This window comes from Alligator sinensis, unplaced genomic scaffold, assembly GCF_000455745.1.
Source record: "Alligator sinensis unplaced genomic scaffold, ASM45574v1 scaffold176_1, whole genome shotgun sequence".
Taxonomy (NCBI): domain Eukaryota; kingdom Metazoa; phylum Chordata; order Crocodylia; family Alligatoridae; genus Alligator; species Alligator sinensis.
The window spans coordinates 1,110,810-1,132,825 of NW_005842471.1; the positions used below are offsets into that span (position 1 = coordinate 1,110,810).

Here is a 22,016-nt window from a genome sequence, read left to right on the forward strand (position 1 = left end):
TAGAATAGGTACAGGTTAGAGCAATATCAGAGAAATCCCATAGAGCAAACTCCTGCGGCTGGGTAGCCTTTGGTCTCGCATCTGAGTTACTGCAAGCTATATATCTAGTTAGATCTCAGGTAGCTTACTCACAAGTATCATCCAGAGGCAGTTGGAGAATCCCTCTGGAGGCAGGTGGTTCCTTGATCATGAGTTTTGAGAGAGAGAGCAAGTTTCAGATGGTACAGCTTTTCTTTGTTCCTGAGTAACCCTCATGGCTGCCCCCCTCCTCCCGGGCAGTCCTTAACTTATATAACCTTTGTGACCTCATTTACCTGGTCCAATGGAGGTCAGCACCTGTTGGCTGTCAGCCAACCAATTTGAAATACATCACTAGTTGCCGGGCAGACTCTAGCCCACCAGGAGGGAAGCCCCTCACCCAGGTATGCGATACTAGTCATGTAGGCAGAGGGAGCAGATTTCCCCACTCCCTCAGGAATGTATCCAACTTAGGTTACCTAAAGAGATAAGGTGTGTCTCTCGGCTGGGTCCATCCTAATTAAAGTTGTCACAGAGCTGAGTTTTTGGGAGGGAAACAAAGGTGGCTTTCTGCCACAGAAGGTGTCTATGAAACTGTGGGCCTGCCAATAGATCTAGGCGTTGCAGCTTCTGGGCCCTTTGCTTTCCCCCACCAGTGCCCTCGCAGTGGCAAGGACGCTGTCAAAATCTCCCCAGCGATCCAAGGTGAGCTGTACCTTGCCGGCAGACCAGCGGTTGTAGTCACGGTCAAGAAATGCAAGTAGCTCACCCCTGGAGATGGAGAGGTCTGCCGGTTCTTGGGCATTCTCCTCCTGATCCTGGGGCTCAGTGAACTCCTTATATACCATCTGAACCCCCCAGTCTGCTAAGACCCCAGACTCTGGTTTGGATTGGGAGAGCTCTGCACCCCCTTGGGACAGGGGTGAAGGTGGGGCTCCTTTACAATATGGTGTGGTAGACCTGGAGCCCCGGGGGGGGTCTATGCAGGGTACCCAATAAAATTGGCCTGCCGATTAAGGGACCCCACCCGGACCCCCTCTGGTGAGGGACCATGGCGCAGCCTGGAAGTGAGGGAGGGGGAGGGAAGATGGCTGCTTTGAAGTCCTGGGAAAGGGAACCTCCTTCCCCAGGACTCATCAGACCGAGCCGCAGGTCCCCTGTTTCCCCCAGATCATCGGGCGGGGGGTGGGGGGAGGCTCCTCTGCCAGACCTTCCTTTGGGTTAGCCTCAGCACCCATGGTCTCAGCAGGTAGGCTCTAGCCAGCGGAGTGAGGGGCTTCCACCATGGGCTCGTGTTTGGGACTGTCCAGTAGCCCCAAAGCTTCCTCCATGGAGAGAACCTGTTTAATTTTTCCTGGGGGTAGGGTGTCAGTCACAGCTGGGGAGGCCTGCAGAAGCTGGGCTGCTCCTTCTGCCCATGTGATGTTCTTGGGAGGCTGCAGGGGATCCTCCACCTTAGAGGGCTCCAGCTGCGCCCAGGCCTTCCTCTTGGCTTTGCGCCCGGAAGGGACCTGCATCCACTTAGCCATGGGATGGTCCTCAGGTGGACAGACTCCAGTAGAAGAAGGTGAGGGTTGTGGGGGTGGGGCAGTTACAGAGAGGACATGGCTGGGGCAAGAGAGGCCCGCTCCCTCTCCTCCCTTGGCTGCTGCCCCCCTACCTGGGACTCTGCCAAGCTTGGTTGGGGGGTGGGGACCCCTGAGCTCACAGGGGAGCTAGGAGTTGTGGCTGGGGTGCCAAGGGGGCCTGAGTGGGGAGGGGTGCCGGTAGTAGGGGCATCCCTCTCACCAGTGGGACCCGTGGATACCTTTCCCATCTGGCCCATGGGGCACTCATGATGTATGTGCCCCAGGGCATGGCACCGGAAGCATCGCGGGTCCTCTGGCGTATAGAAAATCCTCACTAGGGCTCCCTGAAAAAGAATGATGAGACAGCCCTTGGCCTCCAGCTGCGCTCCCACTGTCAGCTGGATTATGACCTAACAATGGCATGTGCACATATGGCAGAGGCCGGGGTCTCGGCACCCCAGCTAGATAGTTCTCCCCAGTGTTTGGAGATGGGGGAGTAGGGCACAATTGGAGATGTAAGGTGGGACGGAGCTGAGAAGCACTCTGGTCCCCAGCTCTTCTAGAGACTTGAGAGGGACATACTCGCCCTGCACCACAAGCCCCCTCTCCACCACCTGTTGTGCGACGGCCTCCAAGGCAAGGAAAAAAGACCCCTTTACCATGAAAGTGGGAGGCCGCCAGGATCTTGGGAGCCCACCACTCCTCAAGCCAGGGCGTGCACCCAAGTGCACCTCAAAATGCAGGTTCTCCTGCTTGGGCAGTTGGCACTTCACCCCATGCCTGCAGGTGAGTGCTGAAAAGGAGGCCCCGCCGCCTGAGCTGGAAGGGCTGGCGGTGGAGGGTCCAGGACCCATGGCTGTGGGTCACACCATAGCCGCCTGTCCATATCTGCAGCTCCCCTGCTGGGGGGCTGCATTGGTGGGGCCGGGGCTAGGGCCAGGGACAGGCTGAGTGGGTATGCTGGTTGATGTGGTGCATCTGGTCCCTTCAGGCACCAGTGGTCTAGGCTTTGGGGCAGCGTCTTTACCCTTCCCACTCCACTCTGTGGCAGAGCCTGAAGAAGAGCCCTTCCCACTGCCCTTGCCCTTGATCCCCGATGTTGGGGAAGAGGGCTTGGGAACCCCTCTGGGAGCAGCCTGGCCTGGGGAGACCCCCTGGCCCTGCTGGCTCCCTGCTGGCTTTGCCATGTATGGCTTGGCCACGTATGTAACCTTGCCATTCTAAATCATAGAATGCCAGATAATGGTGTACCAGAATAAATTCTATCTTGGTTTTCAGTATTTTGCTGTAATCATTGGTCTTTTGGTTTGGTTTGGTTTTGTTTTGTTTTGTTTAAGTATGCTCCATAGACTTTCAAAGAAATTATATTTGCTTGCCTGCTGGATTGTTTACCTACTTGTTATAGCAACTGACTCATCTTTGGTGTGTAGAACCAAACTGGATTTAAAGAGATGTTGTCATGTTCTTGATTTTTTTTTTTTTTCAAATATAAATTGAAGATGATTGTTTCCTAGAAAATTAAGTGATTAAAAAAATGGAACATCTTTTATTTGTAAGGCTACTTTTGGAAAAAGATTTGGTCACAGTGTAGGGCTCAAGCAGCACTGCCAAATTATTGAACAGCTTTTAAATTTACTGTGTAATGTCTGAATGTTGGATGTGGCTTTACTTACTGAAATGCAGTAAAAAATTGTTATACTATTTACATATTTTTAAAGTCTTCTCTCCCTCCTTCTCTTCTTCCTTCTCCCCCTTCCCCTCCCACCCTGTCTTTTGGTGAACTTAAGACAACTAGGTGCAACTGCCACAAAGACAGCCAAAAACCTAAAGGGGCAACATGCATGTTGGCTGACAAATTCACACAAACCTCCTGGAGAAAAAGTTCTGTGAGTAAAACTTATCATTTTTTGTAAGTAAGTTTTTTTTCAATGTTTCATCCTTTGATTCCATCCTCCTTCCTTCCACTCCTCCTCCCCTTTTTAATACTTGTGGGGGGTTTTCTATTTTGTTTAAAGATTTTCATCCTGTCCAAAACAGTTTTGCCTTTATATTATTGTCATTCTGTAGCACAGCATGGTAGTCTTCTAGGTGTTTGTTCTCTTTATTTGAACCTTATTTTGGAGCACATGTTTACTAATGAATAATGAAACGGAGGCAAATCATTTTGGGAAGGAAAAATCAGTCTTTTAATTTTAATCACAATTCATATTACATCATGCTCAGACTGTCTCTCTTATCACTCATTAAAACACTTCTTTCAATGTGACACTATCATCCTAAGTTGTTTGTTTGTTTCTTTGTTTTGGTACAGTTTCGCTGTAGGAATTTTCATTGTGTCTGTTTTCTTATGAAAAGAGGTAATGTAGTATGAAACTACTAATCCAGTAAAAAAATAACAAACTGGCCCTATCCTCACTTGTTTCTTTGGACATCATAGCATTAGTCTCTTTGAAACACTTTTGGGATAGAATTTAATTCAGCTGAGAAAACATCTTCTTTTCCATTTGATATTATGGGGTGCCTGGGTGGGGAGGCGGGGGCTGGGACTCGGGAGCTACTCTAAAAAGCTGCAACGTCTTGTGTATTCAGTGCCCCACATTTCAAAATGGCCATGGGGGCGCTTTAACTGAAGCTCATTCAATGAGCTTTAGTTTAAAGCACCCTTGCAGCCATTTTAAATCGCAGGATGTTGAATACATGAGATGCTGCAGCATGCTGGAGTGTTCTAATTGGAACACTTGATCAGACTTGATTAATTGAGTCTGTTCTGATGTGTTCTAATTGGAATGTGCTGGAGCATGTGCATAGGCACCCATATTGATCACCACCTTTCCCAGTTGTATTGCATTCTTGGAGCAACTGTAGCAAAGACCTTGAATACTTGGTTTTCCTACCATCATAAATGCAATAGCAGTTGCTGAAGTGAAAGTTTTAATTGGTGCCTAGAATGTAGTATTTGTAGATTTGTTTAGAGCCATGTCCTTTGGGCTCCTGGTTCTGTGGCAGCAAGCCTGGAAACCTTAGCATGACTACCTGCTCTGGAGTCAAGAATCCTGGAAATATAGAATCTCCAGCCCTGAGGCAGTACACCACACATCCAGACAGGTTTCTTTGTACCTCCTGCCTTGCACTTGGTGAAAGGTTCATTGCATTTTAGACGTTTCAGATGTGATATTTTAGTCTCAGTGATGCAGCATTCTCTGGTGCAACTTTTTTTTTTATGATCAGCTCTAGATACCACTTCAAAATTAGGGTTTTTTTAATGCCCTAAACTGATGATCTAACTATTACATTCTCCTTTGCTGATATTTGTGAAATTAGCTTGACTTAACTCTTCAGCCATTCAAATGTGCTTATGAAAGTTGGCCTACATTCTTTATACATCATTTATATGCATCATCCCCTACTACTGCACTTAGTCAAATACAGTGTCTGAGTTAAAAATGATAAAGGATGTAACTATGGCTGCTTAAAATGTTGTAACTTGTTTTTAGGTAGTGGAATTGTATGACCTAAGACCAGCATGCAAATCTCATTTTTCTACCTTAAAAGTATTCAAGTACTTTGCTATAGTTGCTCCAAGAATGTAATGCAGCTGGGCGAGGTAGTGATCAACATGGGTGCCTATACATGTGCTCCAGCACATTCCAATTAGAATGCATCAGAACAGACTTGATTAATCAAATCTGATGGAGTGTTCCAATTAGAACACTTTTGTTTTATGACTCAAAATTCAAGTCCCCGATGATGTTGGGGTTTGGGAGATTTCAGTAGGCCTAGCGAGCTCAGGAGTAAAACATAGTCTGCTTTTTCTTTGTGTTTCTCCTTGAACAAGTAGAATACAGATAAATGAATATGAAAAATATGCTGTGTTAATCACTTTTACACTATTCTTTCCAAATTTCATATTGTTTTATTGACCCCTCATTAGGTAGTTCAGCTCAAAATAAATGTTATCAGTCTATTTCCTCCTATCCTCCATATTGTTACTCAAGTTATAAGTGACTAGATAACAGCAGTTCTAATGTTTAATTTTATTGCATAGTAATAGTTAGCTAAAGCTAAACTGTCACTGTAGTCACTTATATTCAAAGATATATATGCAAAACTTTTTCTAATTTTAGTAACAGCAATTTTATAGTTCTGTTGCATGATTATACTCTTTCATGGCTTAGTAGAAATAAATTATAGACAAGTATTGGCATAAAATAATTTCTAGTTTGGAATCAAATGACAAAATTATGTACAGTAGGAAGGCAAAGGTCGTATCTTCATGAGACGGGAATACATAAAGAAATGTCATGAGATGTCCAAATACAATATCCTTTTGCCCGAAAGCAAAATAGTATTTTTAAACACTTGTTTTATTAATTGTAATGGTCCTAATCCCTTTTCAGATTTACAATATCAATTTAAATCTTCTTTCAAAACTAATATTCATCTCTTTACAGTGGTTTTATTGAATAATTATCCGTTTGGGATCATAAGCTCAGTCTTTAAGAAACAGAACTTGCATAACAAGCATGCAGCTCCTCTAGACTGGGATATCAAACTGGTGTTGCTCCTCACAGGGCAGATCCAGATAATAGGGTGCGTGGCATCAGGGAACTGTGGGGGTTAACACAGCTATAGGTTGTCCTCTGCCATTGACACATCCTCAACAGTATACGGTACCCTGGATTTCAGCAGTGGGCTCATGTAAAGTTCATAGATTGTAAGGCTGGAAGGGACCTCAGAAGATCATCAGGTTCAGCCCCTTGCACAAAGCAGGAAAGATAACTGGGGGTTAGGTTACCCCAGCAAGGTGACCGTCTAGTCTCCTCTTGAAGATTTCCAGGGTAGGCGATTTGCAGCACCTCTGGAGGGAGCTTATTCCACAGTCTGGACACCCTGACTGTGAAGAAATTTTTCCTAATGTTGAGCCTGAATTGATCGTCCAGGAGTTTGTGGCCATTACTCCTAGTTTTCTCCTTGGGTGCCCTGGTAAACAGTTGCTCACCAAGCCCTTGATGTACTCCCTTAGCATAGCAGTAAGCTGCTACCAGGTCCCCTTTCAGCCTTCTTTTCCTCAGGTTGCAGAGTCCCAGATCCCTCAGCCTTTCATCATATGGCTTGCCTTTTAAGACTCTGATCATACAGGTGGCTCTTCTTCGGACTCTCTCAAGCTTGTCCATGTGCTTGTTTAAGTGTGGTGCCCAGAACTGGATGCAGTACTCCAGCTGCTGTCTCACCAGTGCTGAGTACAGTGGAAGAATCACCTCCTTGGCTTTGCTGGAGATGCATTGATTGATGCATGCCAGAGTATTATTTGCCCTACTGGCTACAGCATTGCACTGCTGGCTCATATTCATACTGTGGTCTGTTATTCCCCCCAGGTCCTTTTCATTAGTCAGTTTGGTACCGCCAAGCCTGTAGGTGTGTTGGAGGTTATTCATCCCGATGTGGAGCACTTGACATTTCTCAACATTGAATTTCATCAGGTTCTGATCTGCCAAACTTGCCAGCCTGTCTAGGTCTGTCTGTAACTAGCCTATCTTCATGGGTGACCACGCTTCCCCATAACTTGTTGTCATCCATGAACTTGGCCAGTGAGCCCCCACATGCAAATTGTTAATAAAGATGTTGAAAAGTACTGGATTGAAGCACTGACCCCTGCGGGACACCACTGCCCACTTCTTGCCAGGATGACACAGATCCATTCACTACAACTCTCTGGGTCCTATCCTTCAGCAAGTTTCTCCCCCACCTGACTGGCTTGGAGTTAAGCCCACACTCCTCCAATTTTCTCGTGAGAACATTGTGGGATACTAGATCAAAGGCCTTTTGGAAGTCTAGGTATACAGTGTCAACCTACATCTCTCATGTCCAGGTTGTGTTATCTGGTCATAGAAGGAGATGAGGTTAGTAAGGCAAGACCCGCCCACGATGAAGCCATGCTGGCTGTCGTTCAGAATCTTACCTTCTGCAAGCTTATTGCAGATAGACTCCTTGATGAACTTTTCTAGGATTTTCCCTAAGATGGAAGTTAGGCTGATTGGCCTATAGTTATCTGGGTCCTTCCTCCTGCCCTTCTTGTGGATGGGCACACCATTAGCCCTCTTCCAGTCATCAGGGACTTCTCCAGAGCACTACAAGTTGTGGAAGAGTTTTGCCAGGGGTCTCACAATGACTTCAACCCGCTCCTTCAGCACTTTCAGATGAAGAACATCTGGGCCTGCTGACTTGGATACACCTAATTTTATTAACTGGTCATACACCAATTCTATAGCAGTAATAGGAAGGCAATTGTTCCTACCATGCTCATGCTGTACTCTACCTGGTGTGGTTTTCCCCTTGGTCTGGTGAAATACCGAGGCGAAGCAGTCATTCAGGAGTTCAGCTTTCTCCTGGGTGCTGGTAATCAGCTCTCCTGAATTGTTGAGCAATGGCCCTACACTCCCCTTTGTTTTCCTCATGCTTCCTATGTACCTAAAGAAGGACTTTTTGTTGTGTTTGATTCCCGTTGCTAATTTAAGTTTGGTTGCCACTTTAGCCTTTCTTATGTGTTCCCTGCAAATGCGGGCCATCGTGGAATAGTCCTCCTTGGGGCCCGCCCTGAGCTTCCATTCTTTCTTCTTTAAGAGGACCGTGATTTCCCTGTTTAGCCAAGAGGGCTTCCCAGCCCTTCTGTTACCTTTTCTCCATATGGAAATGGATTTCCTTTGTGCTTCAAGGATCATGTCCTTAAGGAACAACCACTCTTCGTGCACACCTTTCGCCTTCGGTCTCTGGTCCTGCAGCACTTGCCCTACTGGTGACCTTGGGCAAGTGAGTTGTGGGTGTACCAACCATAAAATAATTCTAACGTTGCTATAGCCATTTTACTATACTATATTTGTTTCCATTAGAAACCCTATATTTTTAGGGATTTTAAATATTTGTGCAAGTGTGTTCACATTCAGGACCAAAACTCGAACAGATTTAGGTTTCCTGTTTTTAAAGCCAAATGCCTAAGGTTCTTATTCTTTGTACCTGTACCTTTTATAAATGTGTCTGAGTGAAATGGAAATATTGTTTCTTATAGAATAACTAAGGCTTTAAAAAGTAGGTAGTATGCCTGCCTAGCCACTTTCATAATTATTCCACCTAATTTTCATACATGGTGCACTATGCTCCTTATATACTATCACACATTATATAATCATCCATTATATAATTCTGACAACGATTGTCTTGCATTCAAAAGTCTAAGTCTATCCCAGCTACATAGTTTGTCCAATAAAAGATATCACCTGAAGAAATTCTTGCCTCTTGCATATTATACTATTATGACTATAATATTGGTGTTACACTACTATCATCTTCCCTGGCATCATGAACCATAGCTGGTTAGAAGGAACCAATGCAATCTGTACGATATCACCAGTACATAGAGTAACTCCATCTTCAGAGACTATTGACATAGAAGGCCATGACAACTCCATAGAAGGTAATTTTGAAAGTGTCCTTATGAATGATATACTGTATCTTAGCCACATCCATTGAATTCAAGATTTTTCTTTAAGCTACTATTAAAAGCAAGTGAAATTCTAAAGGAAATGAATGAAGGTAACTGTACTTGTTTAATCATTTAACATAAATATACAAAGTTAAAAAATAAAGATATTGAAAGCCAAGCTTTTATTTGTTACCACAGACCTAAGTTTAACAGAAAATGTGATCTATAACATCAGATATCTTTCTTGTTATGAAATTCTTGGCATCTTGTCACAAGATTGTGAAGTTACAGTGTGTAGTGTCTTGTATGTTTAGTTGAATTTTGTGACTGATGTCACAGTCCAGCTGCCAGAACTAAAACCAGAGATGCTGGCAGACTTCCGATTTTCAGTCTTCAGTATCTGGGTTGCTCCTTAATTAACTACTTTGACCTATGAAAGTAGTTAACTCTAGAAGTAGGTAATGCTAGAATACTGTAGAATGTGTGCATCTCTGGCATTACTTAAGGTAGAAATAATTTAGATGTTGCTTTTTGTCACTTGAGGGGCTTGGTTCTGTGTGTTTCAGGAGTTCCTGCGCAGAATTGGATCCTTCAAACCTTGGGAGTGCCTGCCTGGCTTGACCTTGCTTCCAGAGATTTGCCTCTGACAATCTCCAGGGTGCATCTATGGGGCTAGGGACAGAAGTTGATCATAAAACAGTTTAAATGATCAGAAACTAATTTTAACCTGTAACAGAACAGAAGCTCGGTGCACATAAACCAGTTTCGAAATGGCTGAAACTGGTTTAAGCTAAACCTGGTTAAATGTAGTATCGGACTTAACTGATTTGAGTCAAACCAATTTATGGAACTCCTGTCCCCGACCCCTTTCTGGTTGAAGTTAAATCACAGTCCCCCAGCATCCAAGCATGCTTTCCATCCCTGGGCTGGGCTGGGCTGGGCTGGGCTGGGCTAGGCTGGTCTGTACTGTCTGCTCCAGAGAGCAGGGCTGGCCCTGCCCCTCTGCTTCTTAGCTGGAGCAGTGAGGACTAGCTGACAAGCGGGCCGGTGGGGGGGGAAAGCCTGGCTGGAGATGTAGCCCAGTCTACAGGGGGGGACTTCCCTACCCCCCAGTCAAACCCCTGCTTGGGTCTGGGGGTGGGGAGTGTTAAACAACCAGCCCTTCCCCCATCTAAACTTACTGCTGCTTCAACTGTGGACTACAAATCCCAGAGGCACCTGGAAGCAGGAAGAAGTAGTGATGAGCAACCCTACAGAGTCCTGCTACTGTAATTGTGGACTGCAAATCCCAGAGGCCTCAGGAACAACAGGAAGAAGAAGTGAACACACAACCAGAGAGGCATGCTCTAGTACCCCCTGGCTTCTGGCCTGAGCCACTACAGGCATGTGGCTGCATTTCCTGAATCAAGGGGAAATGTCTGCTTACTTCTGTTTCAGTTGAATCTGTGCAGTTTAGACTAACCTGCAAAGACTGAATCGATGCAGCCTTGGACTTTTTGACCATCTGTACCTATCCTGGGAGTGAGGAAAGTCCACATTCCCTCCTTCCAGAGATGCAGCCCCAGCAGTCTTCAGGAAAGAAAGCCATTTCTTCCTTCTAAAGACTTGCCTTGGAGATTTCTGGAGTCATATCTCTGAGAGCTGGAAATACATCACTTTTTGTCCTACCCATTGTTCTTATGTGCAATGTGCCCTTCCCCTAGTGAAGCAAATCAGCTGTGCCTGGAGTTATCCTTGACAGAGCTGATCTGGAAGATATGTGGGCAGAGCTAATCTGTGCTGGAAGATATCCTGGACAGAACTTCATTTGGCGATGTCTACTTATAGCCTTACAGCAGCTTTGAAGTTTGCCAGTCAAAGTATAAAATCTCCTTACTTGTCCTTGTTTTAAAAAATAACATATTTTATATTGGTATGAAAATATTTTTGTATAGGCATGAAGCAAGATGGTAAGTAGAATTTTGCAAGGCATTGTCTACAATAACTTTTGTCGTTGGGAGTTGAAAGCAAATTGATCTGTTGATTCTTTAAATAGAATAAGTCCCTGATGCACTTCCAGCATTTGTTTACAGGTTTCCTTTTTTCTTTTTTTTTATAGTTGTGTGTTAAAAGGGAACTTATTGTCAGAAATTATTTTCAATATATTATTAGCCTCTAATTTATAATAGTAGGGCCTTACTGTCTTGGTAATATTAAAGTCTGCTTTTAGAAACAAGTCATTTTTAATCTGGTGCTGACAAATTGCTTGACTGCTAAAATTGATGAGGTCAGCTTTAGGTGTCAATAAGTGGAAAACTTCAGTTTTTCTGAAGTTATCATCTATGCATATTCTCACTTCTGGGACTCAGATGCTTTCCATAAGATTGTTGGAACACTTTGGCTTTTAGGTATTCTCTTTGTAGGTGGGGCAGGGTGACACCTTATAGGCCAACTCATTCAGATTTGTATAAATTTCCTCTTACTTCGGAGCAATAGATGGGCAACTAAACTGCAAGTAGGTATTTCAAAAATTAATTCTGGATTCTGATTGCTGCCACCTGTTCCTTACTGAATCTGGTGGGCAAACACAACATTCTATTCCAAGTTTCTTAGCCTTTTAGTTAAACTTGTTTCAAATTCTTATACCTCTGAGGCCTTTGCACTGAGTGCATCAGCATGTCTTTGCAATACCTGTGCTGTTTTTTGAGTTGGCATTTGGGTTTTTATGGCATCTCTATGTAGTCTAAAAGCAACTGAGTGCACTGACACTTTGTTGCTTTTTGAAAGCACCCGTTTTGAAGCCTGGATAAATGGATAAATGTTAGCTTTTACATTCAGCATATATTTCAGTAGTTCATCTGATGCTTCCCTCTATTCATCACACCCTTTACTTATGGTACCCAAAGAAGAAAAACACACAGTAGCTTCAATCTTGAGAATAGCTAATCATTTTGTATGAAGTGCTTCTTCCTTTGAGACTGTTGCAACATTCATGAATGCCCAATATATGCCTGTAAATGTTACCCCAAGCACTGAAAAGGTCCTTTAAACAAGACCTTGACAACTTCCTCTTATTGGCATGTTTTGTTACAGGCGTTCTGGTGCAGCCAGTATCAATGTTTAAAAAGCTCCAGACCTTATAGCAGCAAATAAGTCCCTGGCTGCTTAGATGAGTTCTTAGATTAGATTTGAGGGCACATGGACCCAATGACTCTTGGCAGAACTTAATTTTACATGTAATGCACACCACATGGGAACTTTTTCCTGAGAAAGACAATAACTTAAAGTTATAGAAGTGTAAGCCTGGAAAGTCATTACGAGGTTAATCTATTCCATCCACTGCCATGAGGCAGGATCAAGCATACCCAGACCTTCCCTGATGTATGTTTGTTGAATCAACTTTTAAAATCCTTCAGTGGTGGAGATTACACAATCTTCCCTAGATATCCTGATCCAGCGCCTCACTGTCAGAACAATTAAATGTTTCTCCCCTTCACCTCTTAACAGCAAGCAAAGATTTAAGCTGTTTCCTCTTCTCCATCAACCTCCTTTTTCTTCCTTTGGCAGCCAAGGAAAACAATTGATCACTATCATCTTTATGTCAACCTTTTATATACTGGACGGCTGTTCTATCCTACCTGTAGACTTCTTTCTTCTAGACTAAACAAACTTAGCTCCTCCTACCTTTTCTCTTTTCATTCTTGTCACCGTCATCTGGATTTTCCACAGTTTGAAGCTGGCAGTGTCTTTGAGGAGGAGTCTTGTTCATCTACTTCTTTCCCTTTAGTTTGCAGGTTACTTATTTTCAAGTGGTTTAAATCTTTCAGTGTTTTATGGTTCACCTTTTATTTTGTTCAGCATTCAATTCGTTTTGGGTGCTTCTGTACCATATGATCACAATATCTGGAATGTTTGGAAAGCACGCTGTATTCAGCAAAAAGAAGCACTTGATAGCTGGTAGGGTAGTTGACTTAAACTGCACCTGTTATGACTTTGAGCCACAGAGGTTGTTTCCCTAATTTCACATTTAGGCTCCAAGGTCCAGGAGAATCCTATGATCTCCTCATAGAAGCTAAGGTAAGCAGTTTGTTTGCATTAGGGCAAGCACCAGTCCTTCATCACTGTTCCCCAAATAAGGAGTCTGGTTTTTGGCTGCTTCATATAGGCTAGGGACAGACATTCAAAAAGCCCCTAGCCTGAATTGATTCAATCTAACCTGGCTAGGCTGAAGCAGTTTGTAACTGGACAGAGATGCAGGCACATGCCTGCAGTGGCTCAGGCTACAACTCAGGGGGTGCTAGAGCAGCTCTCCCTTCCATTCCACAATGCTGAACTGACGGGGTCTGGCCAGGCCCTAGCAGGACGCTCTCATTAGGGAGGGGTCCGTCCCATCCCCCCCCACCACCAGTCCAGCAGGGAATTGATATAACACTATGTTTATCACCCCTAACTCTGTGTTTATTACACCAGTAAGAAAACAACAGAGGGTCTTTACCAGCTACCTGTTGATTCTGCCTTTGTCCCGTCTGCCACAGCACGGACCATAGCCAGCATGTAGTGTGCTAGCTAATGCTGTGTCTCTGTGTAAGGCAGAGGGGATGGCAGAATCCCTCCTTAGAGCGGGGAGAGCAGGGGAGAGGGGTCAGCCCTGCTGTGGAGCAGAGAGCCCCGCCCAGCCAAGAGAGCATGCTGGGATGCTGGGGGAGTCTGATTTAACCTAAACCAGCAATGGGTCTTGGACAGACATTGCATAAACTGGTTTGACCCAAATCAGTTGAGTCTGATACTACATTCAACCAGATTTATCACAAACTGGTTTCAGCCATTTTCAGATTGGTTTATGTACACTGAACATCTGTTGTTACAGGTTTAAACCAGTTTCTGATCACTTAAACCAGCTTGTGTAACACCTGTCCCTAACTATAATGTTCTCAATAACTGAGTAACTTAAACTGGTGGAGAATTACTCAGTAGCTTGCACTGATGTAGGAAACTAAATGAAACACTCAGTAAAAAAAGAACCATCGTATTGTAATCTCATTTTAAATCACTGACTGCTAGATTTCATTCATGCAGGGGTTTAGGTTGTAGCCGTGTTGGTCTAAGGACATACGCGGACAAGGTTACTTGCGTGAATTTGATATCTTTTATTAGACCAACCCAAATAGTTGGAGAACATTTATTAAGCAAGCTTTTGGGTTCAAAAACCCTTCGTCAGGCTAAGGAAGTTTCAGCAGTTGGTGTGTGCTCTTCCTGGATGGAATGAAAAACAAGCCAGGGGCTGGGCTGGGCTGGGCTGGGCTGGGGAGTCAGTTGCCAGGCAGACTATAATGTATCAAAAATCCAATGTCTATGTTTAGTCCATGATCTCTAGTATCCAGGAGGTTGATGAAATGGAGCTCATAGGCTCGTCTCTGGGAAGTGTTGTGTAAGTTTCCCTTGAGGATCAGGACTGAGAGATTGGAGAGAGAGTGGCCCTCCTGTGAGAAATGTGCCCCCATTGGTAATTGGGTATTTCTGTTTTTGATAGATTTCCAGTGCGCGTTCATTTTGGTGCGCAGTTGTTGTTTGGTGTCTCCTACATATTTTCCATCAGGGCATTTGGTGGTGCATTGGATGAGGTATATTACATTTCTGGAGGAGCAGCTGTAAGATCCTGGGATGCTGATGGCTCTGTTGTGGGGTGTAGTAATTGTGTGGGTGGTGGAGATGTGTTGGCAGGTTTTGCATTTCTTGTCATATCACGGTCTGGATCCTTTTGGTGTGTTCTGGGCTTGAGGAAGTTTGCTTCTGGTGATGAGGTTGGCGAGGTTCGGTGCTTGTTTAAAGGCTAGGATGGGTGGCTCTGGGAAGATCTTTTTAAGAATAGGGTCTCTTTGTAGTATGGGTTGCAATGTGTGCACACGCATTCATGCATGCATACAAATCATGGTTGCCAGGAAGGGCAGCACTTTATAGACTTGGGTAAATCAGATAGATCTAAGTCTGGTGCTCCCTAGTGAAATCTGTTTGATACCCTCAGTCCAGGTCCTAACAGACCATACAACCATCTGTACAACTGACATTAATTGGAAATCTCATGGGCAGCCTCAGCAGACAGCCTTCAGACTCAGTGACTTTCTGAAATATTGTCAAGAAGGGCAGTTAGAAGAAATGACAGGGAAACACAGGGGAGGCTGGCATGCCTGCTACCTGGGCTGTACTTCTTTGGTAGGTAAGATGCAGGATGTCTCTGTCTAGGTCTGTCAGTTTAGCTCTGTTCTGTAGCACTGTGGTCACTAAAACTGCTTGGTTAGCTTATCACATCTCCATCTGTGCTCTGGGACACAAAAATCAGAGCAGCCAAAACACAAATAGATATGGTACATGTTTTTAATTGGTGGAACCTTTCTTACCATGCATGAGCACAACTTTCACATGTTCATCATTAAATGTGAAGGACTAAATGCATCTCCGATGCATTACCCAATTAGACTTTGCAGTGGTCAGTAACCACCCCAAGGCAGAAGGACTTAAAAGTCTCTGTTCTGTCATGCCATTCTGATTGCCCTGAACGTGCCAAAGTTACTATCCCCTACATCACACTTCCCTTCTCAGCCAGTGCCAAACAAGACTTTTACAGCACACATTTCCAAATAGACAATTTCAGCCTCCTATTAAACTTACTAACATTGTTCAGTTCACCACTGAGGTGCCTCCACTTCTCCTGGGTTTGTATTTCTCCCTTAAAATACTTTGGATATGATAGGTCTGCCAGGGTTCCCTTGTTTGTGGATTTTAGGGAGCATGTAAAAAGTCCCCGGGTTAGGTAGCCGGGGGATCAAGGTCTTTAGTTTTTCTTGTAGTCTTGATGGAAATGATTTGATGGTATTGTTGAGTTTTTTTGGTGAAAAGGGGAGTAGGATCTTCTTGTAGTTCTTTGTAGTAGGTGGTGTCAGAGAGCTGTCTGTTGGCTTCCTTTATGTAATCCTCACAGTTTAGGATGACTATGGCTCCTCCTTTATCTGCTGGTATTATTACTATTTGGTGGTTGGATATTAGAGATTCTATGGTCTTTTTCTCTGGTAGAGAGAGGCTGTTGTGGTGGCGTGTGTTGTTGATTATTTCATTGTTCATTCTCTCCCTGAAGCAGTCAATGTAGCGGTCAAGTTTAGGGTTTCGTCCACTGCGAGGTGTCCAGTCTGATGTTTTTTTGGGCTTTTTGGCATTCATCCTTTCCTGAATGTTGTCAGAGGATGAGTTGTTGTTGGGAGTGGGTTCAGTTTGGTCTTGGAAATATTCTTTGAGGCACAGGCGTCGGAAGAATTCTTCTGGTTCTCCACATTGAAGTATTTTATTAGGGTATTTTTCTGGACAGACATTTAGGCCTTTAGAAAGGACAGTTTTTTCAGTTTTGGTAAGCGTGTGTGTGGAGAGATTGATAATTCATTCATATCATTTAACCTTTCTTTGCTGGTTTCTCCATCTGTAAAACAAAGTTGTTGATTAAATGTTCAAGAAAATTATTGGGGAAAAAATTACTCAAGGGCTTTAAAATCTTTCCCATCCTCCTTCTCCTTTTCATTAAATTTTGAGATACGCTGAAAGAAAATCTTTATCAAAATAAAGGAAAATATCTTTTACTAGGCCAGGTGTATGCACAATAAAATTGTAATATTAGTAATAGCTGGTCATATTTAGACAATGGATAGCTTTTTTTTTTTCTTTTTCTCGTATAGCTTGTTGCCCTGTGGGGTCAGGCCAACTCTCAGGATCTCAATATTGCGCTGTTAGAGTAGGGGGTGTGACAATTGCACATATACAAACACACAAATCAATTAGGTGCATACACACACATACTGCCAGCTCAGGCAGATATACTTACAAGCCAGCCTAGGCACATGCATACCTATCACCAATTCAAGCACATACACTATACACCCCAAAAGTTTAGACACGGATCTTTTCTGAGGAGAAAAGGCGGTGGAGATAAGTCAGTGGCAAAGAAACAGAGGGTTTGGAGGCAGAGAGGAGCTCAGGACAGGTGTTGGAGGTGGCAGTGAGCCAGAAGCAGGAGAGGGAGAAATGAGACGGAAGTTAGAGGCGCGAGGAGCAAAGACTGGAGCAGGGCCAAACCATAGTAAAGCAAAACCCAACTTAGGGGTCCAGATAACAGTTTTATTACACAGACAACACACTACACAGCCACATGAAGTTATTGGTACAACCCCCCCACACAGGCGCGCGCGCGCGCGCGCACGCACACACGCACGCACGCACGCACGCACGCACACACACACACACACACACACACACACACACACACGTACTCACAATGGCAGCAGGAGAAAGGGACTCAGTGGAAGGGCTGGAGTCCAGGTAGGGAAGAGAAGCAGAGTCCAAGTCCTTGGTTGAAGAGGGGGTTGGGGGGGGGTGATAGCTACCTATCCAGGCTGGAAAGGGGTCCTTGTCCAGTAGGTGTTGTCCAGAGGCAGGTTGCTAGCAGGGCCTCTGGGTGGATAGGTGGCATGGCATGGTGCTGGTCCAGATGGAGAGGGCGTCCCACTGTGTCTTTCTTCACTGCCCCTTTTTATAGGGGCAGACCTTGTGTGACCCTAGTGACAGGAGGCATGCCCAGGCAAGGGTCAGCCCCTGGCGTATTGAGCATGTGTGCTCCATGCAGGGATGTGCAGTTTTGGGTGTCTGTAATGGTGGGGTACAATGGTAGAGTTGCTGGTTCTGCAGGGTCTTTTGTCTTTCAAATGCTGGGTTCTTGTCTCTGTTCCTGGGTGAGGTCCATGATTCCTAGATGAATCAGTGCGAGGTGATGGCCTGGTCGTTGCAGGCCATTCAGTAGAGGCCTGCTACCTTTGTATTTCAATCATTTCCAATCACTCTCATTCATCTGGGAACCAATTTACATGGGAAGGGTACAATGAATCATACAGTTGCAACACGGGGGGTGCCCGGGCAGAGGACCCAAGATAGAGACTTGACATGACTTATGCTAATTTACGTATATAGGCGTAAAACAGTAATCACACAATATAAAAGCAGTACAAACATAATAATTATTACTTATAAAACAGTGGGTATCAATATCAATGTAGCAGGGAACTTATTTGCAAAGAGGGGAGGGAAAAATAAATCTTACTACCTAAAAAAAGATGTTAAGCTTACCCTACATCTTAGCTTACTTATACTTATCTATAGGGAATAGAGAGGGAGAGAAAAAGTCAAAAGTGGTTGGAGAAGGGAAGGGAATGCGTTTTAAAATAAATAAAAAAGGAAAAAATCGGGGTTTTGCTATATATTCCCCCACTTGACATGAACCTTACACAAGGGTGATGTCACTATATGTTTGAACACCATTGTCTAGCTATATAGAAAGGAGGTGTGTTATTTTCAGCTGGTTTGAAGTTAAAACAAAACTTAGTTAAAAGATATTGAAAGAGAAAAACCTTGTGGGGTGGAAGAGAAAGAAAATAACATAATGAGGTTGATTTGAACAGTTACAATGGTATAGTTGTCCCTTTGCTTATTAAAATATGACTTTGAATGCAGTTTTTACATACATCTTGTTATACCTATAGTCTAAATAGCATTTATATCCTGAAGAGAAGTACAAACAAACAAAGGACCTGGTGACTGCCTACAAACTCATCAATGGAGATCAACAGCAAATAGGTAGAGCCCTTTTCTCCCCAGTACCACCTGGGGTGAGAAGGAACAATGGTAATAAGCGATGGAGAATAGTTTTAAGTTAGAGATCAGAAGGCAATATTTTATCGTTAGGGTGGCCAGAATCTGGAACCAGCTTCCCAGGGAAGTTTTCCTCGCCCCTACCTTGGGCAAATTCAAGAGGAGGTTGAATGATCACCTGTCTGGGGTCTTTTGAACCCAGCATTCATTCCTGCCTGTGGCAGGGGATCAGGCTAGATGATCTGTTCAGGTCCCTCCTGACCCTAAAAAACAAACCAAAAACACCCCCCCCCCCCCAAAAAAAAACAAACAACAAAATACACATAACCTTTAATGAATATCATTTTGCTTACCAAGTGGAATCCAAACCTTTTTTTTTTTTGAGAATTGCTGCCCTTGTTTCAAATATCAGAACAACTTTCCAGTCCAACCGGACAGAATTGTTTTGGTCTGGGATCCACAGACAGATTCAATTTTTAGAGGGGGTATTACCAATTACTTTTATTATATCTTTATAATATTCATATGTATTTAAACTGTGACAACTTAAACCAAACAAACAAACAGAAAACATATAACAAGACAACACAAACAGACACGACAATTTTATTTTTTTTTCATTTTTGCCATGGCGCTGATGAGGAAGATGCTGCTGGTGGTAATAAGGCCTCATGGTTTATTGGTCACTTTTGATTACACTGTGGTTTCTGCAAAAGAAAACAAGCACACACAAACCTGCCAAGGAAAACTCCTTGCAGTGGCTGATTATTCATATTTACAAATGTACAATGCTGACATGTGCAGTGGCAGTGCACACATAATTTTCCATTCTTGGGGTGGTTTTCTTTTATACTGAAAAAGTGGAGCAGCTACCTACAGGAGGGTGGCCATCCTAAGTTGAGGATGTTTCTGGCCTTTTCCTGCCTCAGCATCGGGGTGGGCACTGATCAGCCTGTCCGATGCGTATTTTCCAATGGCTCAGAGCCGTTCCTTCCTGCTAGCCAAGAAGGGTGGCCGATAGGATAGAAAAGACTGTTCACCCTATTCCTTGAGGGTCAGGTGATTTATTTAACAAGGGGGCTCCCAAAATTAATTGCTCAGTGGAGCCCTCCTGAAAAACTCATCTTTAAAGTGACAACCTTGCCCAACTGCAACAAGGGCATTGTTATCCCTCAGAGGGACACTTTCTCCCTCAGAATTTTTGCTTAGAAAGCCTTTTCCATGTACTTACATCTCACCCCCATTACCAGTAAGGATATACTTTTACACTTCTAGGAGTCCCTGCCTTGCAACACAGGCACAGAGCAAACACAGCACTGTTTTGCGCAAACACCTCAACAATCCCTGCAATCTCTTGGCTTTACTTGTGTTACAAACATTCACAGTCTCTAGCACAGAACTTAGTCTTCTCTGCTGCTGCCTTCTTATTGGACCAGCAATTATAGGGTGTTGTACTTAACCCAAACAGACCACAGCATGACCTCAGGCACTCTGAGATCAGGACACAACTTTTCCTTAAAGCAACTGCATCTTTTCCCTGCTCTAGAGCAGTCATTCCTAAAATTGCATTCTTACTTTCCTCCTACCTCCTGTAGCATTCAAACTCTGTTAATCTCTTATTCTCTCCTCTCTTTGTAAACACTTTCCACATCTCTCTCTATCACAGCTGCCTCACAGCCTGTTTTCCCACTTCCCTCTATCTTTTTCCTTTCCCTCTATCACAGCTCCTTGCTTTCTGAATCTCTCTCTGTAAGGAAACAAACCCTGAATGAGCGAACCATGCATCTTTCCTAGTGAAATTTTCTTTAACTCCCTCACATAGGGCTGTAACAATACAGGCACAAGCTGTGGGGGGCAGTTTCAATCATAATGGTTTTCAACCTGCCCAGACCCAGCACTTTTCAAGAACTGGATCTGCCTTATGTCCCAAATCTGGCACAAAAGAGGGGAGTCAGAGAACCAGGTTGCTACCCTTTCTACTAAGGTCTAAATACTAGACTATACTATCGCTTCACAGTAAACAAAACCCAGTCTCATGCACCAAACAGTAGCTTACAGCCAGCAATAAACTCAAAACTCAAAATTTCAGACACCTCAAAGCTCAAGACACAAAATCTCAAAAGCCTCAAGACAAAACAATCTTACAAGCATTTCTGCTGGAGAGGACCTGCTTCCTCCTTTTTCACCCCCTTAGTGAGGGAGTGACCATACTTGAGAGAGAGGTTTTTCCCATTTAGTTGAAGACCAGGACAGTGTAGAAAAGAAATGGGAAAGGACAGACCCAGGTAAAAAGGATATGTGGATATAAGCAGGGGTAAATCTCCTTGAACAGGACAGGATTTTGCTCATGACATTTTTATAGGTGGATTACACAAATAGGGCTGCTTTTGTTCCTCATACAGCAGGGGTAGGCAGCCTTTTTTGGCTGGAGTGCCAAACCATGTCTACCTTGGAAGGTGCCGGAGTGCCGGCATGCCAGAAAACAAAATTGTGGGGGGGTGGAGGGTACATGGCAGGACACACTGCATATTACTGTATTTTATAAGGATAAATGTTGCTTTTGTTACTTCTTGTGTATTCCTTTTTTGTTGAGCATGTTGCAATGATAGAGAAAAAAGAGACAAATAAGAGAAAGAGGAGAGAGAGAAAGGAGAGCAGAGAGAGAACCAGACACACACACATGCACACAGAGAACCACATGCAGAAACACAGAGAACCAGAACACACCCAGAACAGACACATGCACACACGCATCCAGAACCATACACGTGTGCACACACAGACACAGGCAGACTAACACACAGAACCAGATGTGCAGGCGCATGGAGCCAGGCTCCTGGGCCACTGGACAAAGTCCAACCCTACAATGCCCTGGTCCTGCCAGAGCCCCTGTGCTTCCCCAGGGAGCCAGCCCCCAGGCTGCAGCATAGCTGGCCCAAGCCCTGGCCCGGAGCCTGCCCATCAGCCTAACCACCCACCCACCCCGCACAGCTAAGTCCACAAAAGGTGCGGTGCTCCTAGCAAGGGGTAGCGCCAACCTCATCCTGGTGGATGGCTGGGCTGGGGCTGGGCTCAGAGCGGGTGGGAGTCAGGCGGGCTCAGCTGTAAGCCCTGCTGCAAGTATCCTGAGCCCCATGGTTGGCAGCAGCTACCAGAGCCTGGGCTGGCTGAAGCTGGGAGGCTGCAAACAGCTGCTCTGGGCTCTGGCATCAGCTCCATATTGGTGGGTACCCACACACCTTGGAGCAGACGGTGGGGAGAGGGCCTGAAGCAGCACAGCCCTCCCGCTGTCG

The 22,016-nt window shown here is 44.5% G+C and overlaps 1 protein-coding gene across 12 annotated transcripts in view; it reads left to right on the forward strand.

Annotated features, from left to right (window-relative positions):
* The window catches only part of CCSER2 (coiled-coil serine rich protein 2), a 149,216-nt gene that overhangs the window by 109,964 nt on the left and 17,236 nt on the right, over positions 1 to 22,016 (forward strand). For all 12 annotated transcript variants that reach the window (XM_025212564.1, XM_025212560.1, XM_025212566.1 and 9 more), the window contains one exon: positions 3,374 to 3,472. In XM_025212564.1, coding sequence (XP_025068349.1) covers positions 3,374 to 3,472 — 99 coding nt within the window. The remainder of the gene's footprint in view (positions 1 to 3,373; positions 3,473 to 22,016) is intronic.